Source organism: Chanodichthys erythropterus, chromosome 18, assembly GCF_024489055.1.
Source record: "Chanodichthys erythropterus isolate Z2021 chromosome 18, ASM2448905v1, whole genome shotgun sequence".
NCBI lineage: Eukaryota > Metazoa > Chordata > Actinopteri > Cypriniformes > Xenocyprididae > Chanodichthys > Chanodichthys erythropterus.
The window spans coordinates 13,708,800-13,723,720 of record NC_090238.1 but is presented as its reverse complement, the minus strand read 5'-3'; the positions used below and the strand labels follow the sequence as shown (position 1 = coordinate 13,723,720).

At 36.8% G+C, this 14,921-nt stretch overlaps 1 protein-coding gene across 3 annotated transcripts in view; it reads left to right on the top strand.

The window, feature by feature from the left end:
* The first annotated feature begins 1,582 nt into the window (after window positions 1-1,582).
* kif13ba (kinesin family member 13Ba) overlaps window positions 1,583-14,921 on the top strand; it is a 60,717-nt gene continuing 47,378 nt past the window's right edge. For all 3 annotated transcript variants that reach the window (XM_067368302.1, XM_067368301.1, XM_067368303.1), the window contains exons 1-2: window positions 1,583-2,701; window positions 9,549-9,633. In XM_067368302.1, the coding sequence (XP_067224403.1) occupies window positions 2,632-2,701; window positions 9,549-9,633 (155 nt within the window). In that variant the 5' untranslated portion in view covers window positions 1,583-2,631. The remainder of the gene's footprint in view (window positions 2,702-9,548; window positions 9,634-14,921) is intronic.

The following is a 14,921-nucleotide window of genomic DNA, read 5'->3' as shown; positions in this document are numbered from 1 at the left end:
TGTTTTCACTGCAACACTGATGAATGAACATGTACGAACAACTTTTTCCTTTTACTTAAAGTACAGTCATATGAGACTCTCTCAACCTTTATGTATAGGGTGGACCATGACATTTCAGTTACAGACAACGTACTCATGTAAGTGCAGTGGGTGTGATTGTACAAGAACAGTGACTCAGCTTCAAGCAAACTTGAGTGACAAATCTTGACCTAACTTTTTTTTTTTTTTTTTTTTTTGGCACTTTTTGACAAGATAATAATTCTGCTTACTTTTTTCAAAACGTATTCAAAAAATGCTATTGATATAGATAAATAGTAGCCTAATTTAATACTACTACTAATAATTTAAAACTTGTGACTAATTAATTACTACATTAATCGTTTGGTCTCACGAAAGTGAATTTGGGTGGTTTTATATGAGAATTCAGCATCCTCTAGTGGGATTATAACAGTATTACATAACCTCCATTTCTCTAATAAAACTCTCTAATAAATATAATTTTAAATCTGCATTATAAAAAAGCATCTTCTGTTGGAATCTGACATACATATCCCCCCTTAGTGATCATTAATAGTAATTACAAACGACTGTGATTGGTAAATCTCAACAGCGCTGTGAAAAATAACGCACCACGTGACAACACCGCCCTCTTCAGCAGCGGCTCTAAACAGCAATTTACAAATTAATAATGACTCTGTAAATATATATATATATGAAGCAAGCAAATATATTTATAAAGATATTTAAAATATTCTATATGTTCTTTCTATTTGTGTGGGATGTGTGAATCAATGTGCTTAATATGACCAGCAGGTGTCGCACAACATAAACAAATAAGGAATAATAGTAGGAACCGTTGCAGACAGTACTAAGTAACTTACTAAGTACAACATACATTGGCAGCGTTTACCCTCCTCGAAATATTCAAAGTAATATGGAAGAACTTTCTCTATTTCCAAAGCTATTTTACGCTGAGTTTATGCGAGCATTCGGAATATCCAACTTTATATGGATAACGTTAGGAATATAAAAAAATGTCTGTAAATGAAGTAGAAGATGGACTTAAATGGGAAAACTACCGAAATATATCTGACATCATCACAATGGCATGGACTTCCAAACATACGGTAATCAGCTCTTCCTCATCTGAGGATGAAAGTCTGTTCCAGGAGATCAGCTGATCGCAAATGATGTAATGGCAGAGATGCTCTTATTATTATTATGGTAATGATTTCAGTTCTCACTGAAACTGAATGCAGAATTTTTAAGTGCCTCAAAAAATCTTGATGTAATGAAAAAAGCTTAGTACGACTAAGCCTACTACTTCTAATGATAATATTAATGATGATGATAATAACAATCAGAATAATAATATTTATTATTATTATTATTATAGGACTGGTGATTTGTTAATTAATTGTATAATAATTATTATAAATATTGGTGGATGTATTATTAATATTTTTATTTTTGTCGTTATTTTAGGGACTTTTACTTTGAAAGAGGAACTTCCGCTGGGCGTCACATAGATCACCGTTAACAGCACTGGCTTCACTGGCTCAGTCATGAAATAAAGCGGTTCCTTATTGCGGCCGTAACATCCACGCTGGAGTCCTTAAATCAGTTCAGTCTTCATTTTCGTGGCTTCGCTAATTCTATAAAATATCATGTCTTGTCTCCGTGATATTGGATATTAACCTTGAAGATTTGCCGAGCTGGATGGGAGTGTAGAGCAGCACCATTGTTTTAATCAGCTCGTGAAGTTGGATCCAGCCTGAAAAGAAACTGAAAATTCAACAAATCCGCAACAGATACTTTGGGATCTCCTACCATTTAATCAACACTTTGCGATCAGATTTCAGAAATAACTGCCAGATTAGGATTTTAACGTTTTTCACAGTCGTTGACATGTAAATTCAATGTGTTTTTCTGCCTTAACTGATTTGTTTGGCATTTTGTAAAAGTGCTGCATTGACAAATCAGCGTTTGACAGCCTAGCATTAGTATAATAGTCCTGTGTATTGCAAACATTATCTTATTTAACTTTTTTTTTTGGATAATCACTATACAGATCTGCCTGTAGTGCAGTTTACCCAGTTGAATGCGATTTTAAACCACCATTTAAATCGTTCAGATATATATTATTTATTTGTTTTTTATTTTTAAAAAATGCAAAACGTCCATATTCAAGCAAAATGTGGTAGTTAAACTGACCCCGCCAGGCATGAATTATTTAAACCCTGCTTACTTATTAGTTGCTTGGTTTCCTGCTGGACAAAAGTCTTGACATTTGCAGTTTGACCCAGTGTGAGTGTGACAGGAATCCAGGAGGGAGTTGGCTTTGCTCTCGACTCTGTTTTTGATCCAAATAAAGCTCCAGCTGTCAAGACATCCCACTAAACTTTTCTTTTACATTATTAAACCGACAATGTTTTTACTTTGCCGTTCAAAACGCAGAAAAACAACCCATTAAGGACGATGCTGACCATTTTTGGACACGACACGCTTCATATATCACGAATTATCCGGGACTCCGGTGACAGGCATATCTAGATGAGTTTTATTTGATGAACTCGAGGCTGTCAGGAAGCTTTTATAACACGTCTTCTCGTGGATATATCGACATACAACATGGGCGACTCTAATTTGAACGACTCCAATGTGAAGGTGGCGGTTCGGGTCCGGCCCATGAACCGGAGAGGTGAGTTGAGTTTCAGTTCTGTCTCTTGATATCACATTACACACATACAAGCTGTCTTTCAAAACCTGGTTTAGCGGTTCCTAGACGTTAGAATCTTTTCTGTGGTGCCTTCTAAATGCTGTCTAGTTAGTCAGCTCACTAGGTTTTGTGACACGGCCTTTTAATCTTGTAGTCAGTAATGGGGTTCGACTGAGAAAGTCCATCAGATAAGGCAATGCCAGCAGTATTCTCTATATACTGTATGGCTCAGAACTGATGTTTTTGTATTGGGTCACATGACCCTATCTATCTATCTATCTATCTATCTATCTATCTATCTATCTATCTATCTATCTATCTATCTATCTATCTATCTATCTATCTATCTATCTATCTATCTATCTATCTATCTATCTATCTATCTGGGTCAGATACCATATAATGTATTTTAACTTTTTAATTCAACATTAGGATAGTAGCCTGTTTTTGCCATTTTTAATTAAATTCTTCCCTTACTAGTTCATTTTAAATGGGCTACAATGTGACATGTATTTTTAAATATGTGTATATTCAAAATATGTAATTATAACAAGATGTTTGAGGTGAATTATATACACTGCTTGAAGTTTAATGTCGACTACCTGTTTCCAGGTTTTCTATGACATTGGGAAGATGATATGATAAAAATCTTTCTTTCTCTCTCCATCCGTCTATTTGAGGACATTCAATTAGTGTCATAGATGCTGTCCTGTTTTTTTTTTTCTAATCACTTTTTCTACTTCTCCAACATTATTTGCATGATTAATTGCATGCATGTCTCTCACATGAAAGGCTGACATTAAAGCTGGTCTTGCCGTGGGAGAACATGTGTCTTGGTAAATCCACCAGAGCGTGAAATATTTGCTACATTGTAGTGACGTGGTCACGTGTCTCGCTGGAGCGTAACATTCAGTCACAAGACTCGAGCACTGATCGTGTGCTGACAGCCAGTGTGAGCTTTCCGACTCCCAAATATCCTTTTGAACAATTCCCAGTCTTCATTTGTAATGTTTGAATTGTAATGTGACCTTCATTGCTGTAATATTCCAAAACCAAAGATTTTTCAGACCTCATTTCTGTCCTGTGTCATATGACATGGAGAACTTTTGTTTGAAAGACTAAATGACTTTAACTTTCTGTTTTACTTGCACTCTCTGTCTCTCTCTCTCTCTCTCTCGCTCTATTTTGGACAAAGGCAGGAAGGGAGTCTGAATGGACTATTTGCCAACGTTGCATAACCGAGCAGGTTCCCATGGCCAAATGAGTTTTTGGGTCCTTCTACGAAAATGTTCATATTCAGTCCTAAGACTATGTAAAGAGATGTCACAAAACCTTTTAGGTGGATAAAGGGACCTGGCGGTTTAAAGGGTTAGTTCACCCAAAAATGAAAATGCTGTCATTAATTACTCATGTCGTTCCACACCCGTAAGACCTTCGTTCATCTTCAGAACACAAATTAAGATATTTTTGATAAAAAAGTTGTCTCAGTGAGGCCTTCATTGCCAGCAAGATAATTAACACATTCAGATGCCCAGAAAGGTACTAAAGTTATATTTAAAATGGTTCATGTGACTACAGTGGTTCAACCTTAATGTTATGAAGCGATAAGGATACTGTGCCAAAAAAACTAAATAACGACTTTTTTCAACAATATCTAGTGATGAACGATTTCAAAACACTGCTTCATGAAGCTTCGAAGCTTTATGAATCTTTTGTTTCAAATCAGTGGTTCAGATCACGTATCAAACTGCCAAAGTCATGTGAACTATAGAAATTTCAAAACGCTTATGATGCAACGAAGCCTCGTTTACTGAAATCAAGTGACTTTGGAACTCCGAACCACTGATTTGAAACAAAAGATTCGTGAAGCTTCATGAAGCAGTGTTTTAAAATCACCCATCACTAGATATTGTTGAATAAAGTCATTATTTTGTTTTGTTTTTGCACACAAAATGTATTCTCGTCGCTTAATAACTCTCCTTTTAAAGGTGCCCTAGAACTTTTTTTAAAAAGATGTAATATAAGTCTAAGGTGTCCCCTTCAATGTATTTGTGACGTTTTAGCTTAAAAGACCCCATAGATTTTTTTAAAATTAATTTGCCTATTTTGGGGCATCATTATAAATGAGCCGATTCAGGGCTACTGGCCCTTTAATTCTCGTGCTCCACGCCCACAGAGGTCACGCTTGCCGTGAACAGTGCATAAACAAAGTTTACACAGCTAATATAACCCTCAAATGGATCTTTACAAAGTGTTCGTCATGCATGCGGCATGCATGCGTTGGATTATGTGAGTATTGTATACTGTTATATTGTTTACGTTTGATTCTGAATGAATTTGAGGCTGTGCTCCATGGCTAACGGCTAATGCTACACTGTTGGAGATTTATAAAGAATGAAGTTGTGTTTATGAATTATACAGACTGCAAGTGTTTAATAATGAAAATAGCGACGGCTCTTGTCTCCGTGAATACAGTAAGAAACGATGGTAACTTTAACCACATTTAACAGTACATTAGCAACATGCTAATGAAACATTTAGAAAAACAATTCACAAATATCACTAAAAATATCATGATATCATGGATCATGTCAGTTATTATCGCTCCATCTGCCATTTTTCGCTATTGTTCTTGGTTGCTTACCTAGTCTGATGATTTAGCTGTGCACAGATCCAGACGTTAATACTGGCTTGTGTAATGTCTTGAATGGCTGGCATATGCAAATATTGGGGGCGTACATATTAATGATCCCAACTGTTACATAACAGTCGGTGTTGAGATTCACCTGTTCTTCGGAGGTCTTTTAAACAAATGAGATTTATATAAGAAGGAGGAAACAATGGAGTTTGAGACTCACTGTATGTCATTTCCATGTACTGAACTCTTGTTATTTAACTATGCCAAGATAAATTAAATTTTTCATTCGAGGGCACCTTTAAATATAACTTTAGCAGCTTTCTGGTCATTGAAAGTGTTAATTATCTCGCTGTCAATGGAGGCCTCACTGAGCCATCAGATTTTATCAAAAATAACTTAATTTGTGTTCTGAAGATGAACAAAGGTCTTATGGGTGTGGAACGACATGAGGGTGAGTAATTAATGACAGAATTTTAATTTTTTGGTGAACTAACCCTTTAACTGGTTAATGTTTTACCAGTTCCCCACATTAGTTGAGGACACCAGTTACCTCATTACCTTCTCACATGGCAGTTTCACGTAACTAACTCAACCATGCATTAATAGTTTTACTTCCATAAACTGAGGCAAATAATTATGGAAATGTGCTTCGGGGCATTGTCGCAGCCTTTTGTTCACTTATGGACTTTGTGTTATTGTTCAGTTATTCTGTCAGTCTTTCCAGTTCATCGCTGTTGCCAACATTACATGTGCTTATCTCTGACACTCATCGTGACATAATGCAGGAAATTCTGATTTTTGGAATGGCTGGATGTGGTAAATCCAGATGGGTCTCCTTATTGGACATTGGCCACCAATGCTGGGAGGAAACCAGTTGTTTCCTGCTCCAACAGGAAGTTGTTACAGCTAGTGTGGATTCGGAGTGCATCCTTTCCAAGGATTTCTGAGTCCGCTGCAGATGCTTTCCACTTCCCCGTTGTTGTCAGCAGGAGATATTTGGTGCTTTCAGACATGCTTTGGCCTGCCGTCGAATTGGGTGTGTTACTATTAGGCCATGTCTTGTGTTTGTCATTAGTCAGTGCATCATAAACTTTCAGCTGACTGAACTACAGAACTTTATTTGGTATCCCATTTATTGGACAGGAAGCTGCTTTAGCAACTGTCTGCTGCTGACATAGTGTTTGAAGGAATGCTGTTGCAGGTTCCTCCCGCTGTTGCTGTCTGAGGGACAGCTCTGGCTAAGCTGAGAGTGAGACATGAGCCAATTCCAAGGCTAAACATTAAGGATGACCCAATGGCACATGGCCAGTGTGAAAGAGTTTCTTGCCAGTTCATGGATGTCATTTGAGCCATACTAGCGCTACTAGATGTAGTTTGTCACTACATCTTACGTTTAGTGTTACAAAATAAACATGGTGGTCATACATTATCCCATTTAATACATGGCTACTTTCTAAATGAACAAATAATTTTACATGATAGTTCACCTAAAAACGAAAATGATCCCATGATTTACTCACCCTCAAGCCATCCTAGGTGTTTGACTTTCTTCTTTCAGACGAATACAATCAGAGTTAAATTAAATAATGTCCTGGCTCTTCCAAGATTTATAATGGTAGAGAATAGAGGATGAGATTTTGAAGCCCAAAATAATGCATTCATCCATCATAAAAGATAACCAGGGGGTTAATAAAGGCCTTCTGAAGTGAAGTGATGTGTTTGTGTAAGAAAAATGTACACACATTGATTTACTTAAAAAGAGTAACCCCTGATGCAATGTAGGAGTATCGTAAGCTTAGATGTCTGTCTCTGTTCAAAGAAATGGGGCTCGGCAACAAACTCAAGCTCCTCTTCTCTTATAACGAAATCCTCAGACATTTATTTAAAAATTCTCATTTTATACTTCTAATTCATGACTCGTGTTTTGTTCTGCGCTTCGTCAATACGTCATGCGTCGGGTCAGAGTTCGCTCTTTCTCTGTAAATCGATGTGTACAGCCATCTGTTGGATGCTAGTTATTTTAGTTTTTAAAGTTTTAAATATAGATATTTTTCTTAAACACATCACTTCGCTTCAGAAGGCTTTTATTATCACCCTGGAGCCGTGTGGATGTCTTTTATTATGGATGGAGGCACTTATTTGGGCTTCAAAATCTCATCCTCTTCTTACTGCTATATTTAATATAACTCTGACTGTGTTCATCTGAAAGAAGAAAGTTATATACACTTGGATGGCTTGAGGGTGAGTAAATCATGGGGTAATTTTCATTTTTGGGTTAACTAACCCTTTAATTTTATTTTAAATTATTTTAGTATGTGAGAACTGTGGAGTCAGAGATATGAAACTAGAATGGGGAAGTATGAAATCACTTATACTGTTTAGTGGTTATTTATACACTAATATTTTACTGCAGATTGAAAATAAAAATCAGTAGTAAAATGAATTGTAATAGTTTTTTTGTGACAATCATATTTTTTTGGGTCTGTTGTACATATATAATATTACTCGACTACTCGTGGTTCGTGCTACTGTAAATGAAAAGACATAAAATAGTTCTTATCAATAAATGTTTAATAATTCATAGCCTAATGCAGCAATTATAAGTAAACTCTCAAAACATAATTATGACATTACATATTTTAATTTTCATGTAACCATTAAAATTTTCATGTTTTCAAAGCCAAATAAACCTGTGATAAGCCGGGTTGCGTCAACAGGCAATGAATCAACAATAGCCAGAGATATTGTCAAAAGCATCAAATATTGGCAATATTAAGAGGATTTGGCATTTCCAATTAATGTAGGCCTGTTACATTCTTCTAGTCTATTATTATAACTATTCGATTAGGCTGCTTTTATTATTAAATTAATATTAATAAATTTGCCCCGCAATAATTTCATAGCGCATAGCGCATTCATGACCGCATAGGCCTGACGTGCTATGAGGATAATAAAAGATTAGGCTATTAGCTCATCTTTGAAAATGTTTTAAACATTTTATTTAGGTCTATTATACAATGAATTATAGGCCTATAATTAAAATTATTAAGTCTATAATATTTCCTAACACTGACTGCACTGACTGACTGTCATCAATGAAAATTAAGAGCAACTTCCATCACCGACTTAAAAAATACAACCTGTTTAACACAAAATACTATTATTCTCATTTGTTTCACTATATACGGGCACAAGAAAAATAATGGAATAAATTAAGACAGTTATATACTGTTATCAGCATATTATGTTGAAATTCGTCCCTGAGAGAATATGGTCTGTTAATGCAGCGTCAGACGGCTCTGTCACTTTTTACTCTCACTTTGAATAGCCTACTAACCGAGGTTAAAGCTTTCACCGGCATAACTCTTGTGCAAAGTATGCACGTTGCTTCTTGTGTGATATCCATTGGCTCCCCTTTTGGTTTAAAACGGAAAGATTTACAATATTGTGACGTAGGCTAGCTCTCTCTTTGGTTGAAGTAGTTGATCACTCGACTAGTCTATGCAAGCCCTAATAAATAAAAAAAAAAAAAATATATATATATATATAGCTGATGAAAATGGATTATTGGGAATGAGTTTATTGCACTTTTTCAGTTTTGGATAAATCCAGATTTGGAGCTTTTTGGTAACCTGGCAAAATAATTGATAAAATGCTATTAATAAGATTCCCATATGGCATCTAGCATGTGTAGAATCATAGCTTCAGTTTCACAGAGTGTCTCCCCTGTCAAGGGAGATATAATTTGATTGTCCTGAAATGGCCTTTAGTGTCTGAAGGCATGTGTCTCTAAAACTGGTATGCCCTGAACTCTTTCCATAGCTGTGAGAATAGTGATGGTTAATATCAAGAAAACTCTGTGTCAGAATGCTGGTCTGAATTCAGTCCTCAAGCGTCTTCCCCTGCTGTGAACCCCCTGCTATTGATTTCAGCCATTTGTTCTGCATAATCAGGATAGCTGGGAATCCAATAGGTCATAAGATTGTCTTATTAGAGTCATCTAAGGGCAGAGATGGGACAAACATATTTTGAGCAACAGTTACATAAGATCAGTTTAGTGGCTTTGGATCGTTTTTAATTTTCCAACAACCTGTTTATTTTGAGATGATAAAGAACAAAATAAAATTAAATATTTGTTTGTTTCGTATTTGTGGCTGTCTCAAAGAGTTTTGTTTTTTTTCCCCCCAACAGAAAAGGATCTGAACACAAAATGTGTAGTGGAAATGGAGGGGAATCAAACACATCTTTACCCAGCAAACCTGGGAAAAGATTCCAGGTAAGTTGAATTTGAAAGTCATGACTTTGTGTTCATCAAAGAATCCTGAAAAATGTTTTACGGTTAACATACCACAACTGTTTTCAACATTGATGATGATAAATGTTTCTTAAGCACCACATTATTAGCATATTTGATTTTTTTCTGAAGGAAATGGACTGGAGTGTATTTGGCACAGAAATACTCCATAATACGTCCAACTTTTTTGAAACTTTGGCCATGTTTAGCGAGAAAATTCATCTCTTTTAACAGTGTAAATAAGTCAGAATGCATGAAATAGTATTAGACCCCCCCTTTAAAGGTACATAGATTTGTGTTGAAGCTCTCCTACAATAGGCTTACATACATCCAAGGTCAAAGAATTTTCTCAAAATATACTTTGCACATCACCTCAATTATTAAAGAGTCTGAAAGCGGTTCAAGTTTTTCTAAAATTCAGGTCTCTCTAAACCCTGCTCTGCTCTGATTGGTACAATGGCCCAATCTGTTGTGATTGGTCTACCACTTACAGTGCATGTCAGAAATGAATCGCCTATTACCATATCTGAATTTCAGCTCCAGAGGCTTCCTCGGCTCTTGATACATGGTGATGCGAACAGATGAAAATTGTATTTGCATAATAAGGCACTTTAAATTGCAATATTACGGTAATATATTATAGCTGTTTTTACTGTATTTTTGATCAAAGACTTCTTTCAAACACATTTAGAAATGTTGCTGACCGCAAACTAGAAAATTTGCTGACATTGTGGCTTTGTTCGAAATGGCATACTACTTACTTTTTTTGGAGTATGTAGTATGCAGACTTTCTGTATGGAAACAATACCCAATGACCTACAACTATATTTGCATATGGCTATGGAAACTGTATCCCACAGTTTTACGCTTGACTTGGCCATTTCCAGAGTAATGAGTGAACCAGAAGTAATATCTTCCGCTGTTTATAACCTCTTTTTCTTGACTCATTTGATCTGATTTAGAGTAACACATTAAACTGAATTGGGATACTCAATTTTGGATTAAAAATGTAAATAACCATTTTTAGTTTTTTTAAGATTATGAAGAATTGAAGCATTTGTGGAATTAAACATCTATGTTTTATTTCCCATATAATATAGCATATACTGTTTAAATATTATGAATGCATAATGGCTATTGCTTCAGTTTTTTTTAAATAGTAATATTAAGTGTGCAGCATATTGCTTTCTTGTTTTCCATTTGTTTAGCTTCTTGTTTCATTCGAATATTACATATTTTGGACCCTTCATTAGATAGCTGAGAGCAGGGTCTTTGAGAACGGATGTATTCTTGTTGGTTCCGATCGAGCGGCTCGTACGATGGGGGCTGAGGGAGAACAGGAATGTGGACGTGCGGTTCTCTTTAACGCAGCCTGCTGTTCGCTCCGTCCTGCCGTGTGTCGGGGCATAACTCTCCTCCGTCTGACTTCCTCTCTTTTTCTCTGCCCTCCGTTGTCACGGAAACGCAGAAGGAGGGTTAACCCTAGGTCATCCATAGCTGAGGAGCTCTTGTGTCTGGAAAAAGGGGAAAATACAAGCTAGCTTTAGCATCTGTCAGCCATAAACATTTCCTCTGACTTTTATGGTGGGTACACAAGAGAGCACAATTATTTTTTTTGCTGCTTTTCTCTTGTCGTGGAGTGCAAACAAAGACAGAGGTTGAACAGGTTTTAAACTTGGAAGTGAATGGACGAGCCGCCTGCTGCCTTCGAACAACAGACAGTTTAATTGCAGCGCTGAGTTCATGTGTCGTGCCGCGCTGAATCGACAGCCCTGTTAATGGCCCCTGCAACGCAGATGCCTCAAATGGCAAGGTTCACATGACCAAAATAGCTTTACTTATGCAGATTATTGCTGGCATCTCATATTAATTATGATCTGTCAGGCGCTACAGCACATTCCAGAAAATAATTTTTTTGATGGCTACACATGGCGTGTTTATATGTCAGTGTATATTCATCTTTCAATCCTTTGTGTGGTCATACCGCTCTCAGCGTGTCCGATGGCATCACGTATTCAGGCTGAATGAATCTTAGTGCCTGTCCATTTGCTTTAATGTAATGACATTTGAAAGGTTTTATGTTTGCATGCAGCTCCTAGGGTTGTTTTGGATGGAATGAACATGAGCAAATAAGCTTAAGAGCATCATCTTTTCCAGAGGCTTGTATATGCCTGACAAATCAACGTATTTATGACTATCTTTATGAATTATGATAGAACAAAATCCCTTTCAGGTACTATAATAGTTATAGAGACCAATAATTGCTTGTCACTCCCTACTATTTTGGTATTATTAAGAGTATTTAACAGCTGTGCCCTTTTATCTTTATCACAGATTGTTCTGTGATAAAGAATTGCTGGCACATCAAGACTATGACCATCCCACCTGAACTGGAGACAGGGCGTGTTTTGGGCTTGCAGGAAGGCAGTGAGACATACACTAGTCAGATTGAGGTCAGGTGTGTTGAGGATAGGGATGGGCTGTATGGCAAGAAATATAATCACAATATTTGATGGAAATCTATATTTATCATGATAGATAATTTGATGGTGCTGCAGGTTGAGTATCCCAAAAATTACTGAAGCCTGTAGAAACCAGAGGGTTCTTTAATTAAAGGTGCCCTAGAACCAGTTTTTACAAGATGTAATATAAGTCTAAGGTGTACCCTGAATGTGTCTGTGAAGTTTCAGCTCAAAATACCCCATAGATTTTTTTTTTTTTTTTAATTCCCCTGCCCCCCGAGCTCTCAACTATGATACAGTGCATTTGATGCATTTAACAGTGCATCAAGTTCACACAGCTAATATAACCCTCAAATGGATCTTTATAAGATGTTCGTCATGCATAATGCATGCATGTGTTGGATCATGTGAGTATAGTATTTATTTGGATGTTAACATTTGATTCTGAATGAGTTTGATGGTGCTCCGTGGCTAAAGCTAACATTACACACTGTTGGAGAGATTTATAAAGAATGAAGTTGTTAATGAATTATACAGACTGCAAGTGTCTAAAATTGAAAATAGCGACGGCTCTCTTGTCTCCGTGAATACAGTAAGAAACGATGGTAACTTTAACCACATTTAACAGTACATTAGCAACATGCTAACGAAACATTTAGAAAGACAATTCACAAATATCACTAAAAATATAATGTGATCATGGATCATGTCAGGTATTATCGCTCCATCTGCCATTTTTTGCTATTGTCCTTGCTTGCTTACCTAGTCTGATGATTCAGCTGTGCACAAATCCAGACGTTAATACTGCCTGCCCTTGGGTAATGCCTTGAACATGGGCTGGCATATGCAAATATTGGGGGCGTACGTATTAATGATCCCAACTGTTACGTAACAATCTGTGTTATGTTGTTCTTCGGAGGTCTTTTAAAGGTCCCGTTTTTCGTGTTTTTTTGAAGCTTTGATTGTGTTTATAGTGTGCAATATAACGTGTTCATGTTTCGCGTGTAAAAAAACACAGTATTTTTCACATAATTTACTTATCTGTATACCGCTGTTTCCACTGTCATAAAAACGGGCTGATGACTTCCTTGTTCTATGAAGTCCCTCCTTCAGAAATACGTAACGAGTTCTGATTGTGCCAGCGGTTCCTGTGTTGTGATTCGACAGCAGCTTAGGGCTCCTTGCCCGGAAAGGTCACGCCTCTTACCATAACGTGTGCTGCACATAGTTTTACATGTGGATTATTGTGGTGTTGTGCCGAATGAACACAAAAGACAATAATTCCCGAGAGACTGAACTCTTTAGTCTCCACAAGCAGCGACAGAAAATGTACAAAGTTAGCACTCACTCAGAAGAGTACCTCATATGGAAAACAGCCATATACATAAACATAGTCCCCTCTTGTGGCCATTATGTGCACTGCAGTCCAACATTAACTATTGCAGTAAGGATGCCACAATTATAATTTTCGGCAACCGAGTTAAACATAAATTGTAACCATTGATCTGTAAGTACAGCGTCCCTGGGAAGGCCAAACAAAGGTGATTGGACTGCGGGATGAAAATAACACCGTTTCGACGACATGGCGACAAACACAACTCTTGCGCTTCTCCGTGGGAGCGCAACAAGACCACGCCTCCTTTTTTGTGTATTCCTGTGGGCGGAGGTTAGTCAAAAAACTGTTTTAGTGACGTCATTAAAGAAGGAAGTAGAGGGATGTTGTCCAAACTGGCCGTTCGATGTAGGCGACTTCTGTTAAATAAAATATCTTGCTTGGCATTGAACTTAGAGTATAAATAAAATCTGTAAAATTTTAAAGCTCAAACAACAACATTACACACTAACTAAAGTTTGAAACATGGGAACACGAAGAACGGGACCTTTAAACAAATGAGATTTACACAAGGAGGAAACAATGGTGTTTGAGACTTACTGTATGTCTTTTCCATGTACTGAACTCTTGTTATTCAACTATGCCAAGGTAAATTCAATTTTTTGATTCTAGGGCACCTTTAAATTTTTGACTAGTTTAATAACAATTATAAAATGGTTAATTCCTGTCCTTGACTCTGATTGGTCAATAGCTGTGTTTTATTCATGATAACACACGGCTATGACCGCTTCACCCAACGGTTCTATGCATCACCAAATGACACCCTTAACAACCACTCTTAGCAACATAAACTGTATGTTCTCAATTGATATTGTTCATTGAAGCTTACTGTATTACATAGAAGAGTATTGTGAGAAAGATCGAGTGAGCGAGCGAGTTTATTACCTGCATTCAGATTTAGCATTTTCCTTCAGGTCAGTCCTATGTTCATAATAAACAATCTTGTTTAAATGTCCAATGTATTATCTTGTCCTTTTAACAGTTAAGGGGTTTTCCGTGACTGACAGCGCTAGTCAAAGCATTTGTCAGTTGCGTCTTGTTCCGTGTTCACAATAATTCAGTCTTTTCAATGTAAAAGTCTTCGCTACTGATTGACACACTCATAAGGACAATCTTTGCCGCCACCTATGGCGTAATAATGTAACTTCTATTGCCGTTCACGGTCAGGGACTATTTTTTCCACCGGAAGAAAGGCTTTTATTTAGGGCTGCACGATATTTCGCACGATATGAAAAATACCATTGAACTTGAATGCGATTATCGCTTGGTAAAGGCTGCGATTACTTTTTTTTTAATGCACAGCTTTTCAATGAATTATGGCTCCAAATGCTAATTCATCTGAAAGCACTGCGAGTTTGAGTCGCTTATAATGTACATTTGAAAAAGCAACACACGTCAAACTTCTTTTCAGACAC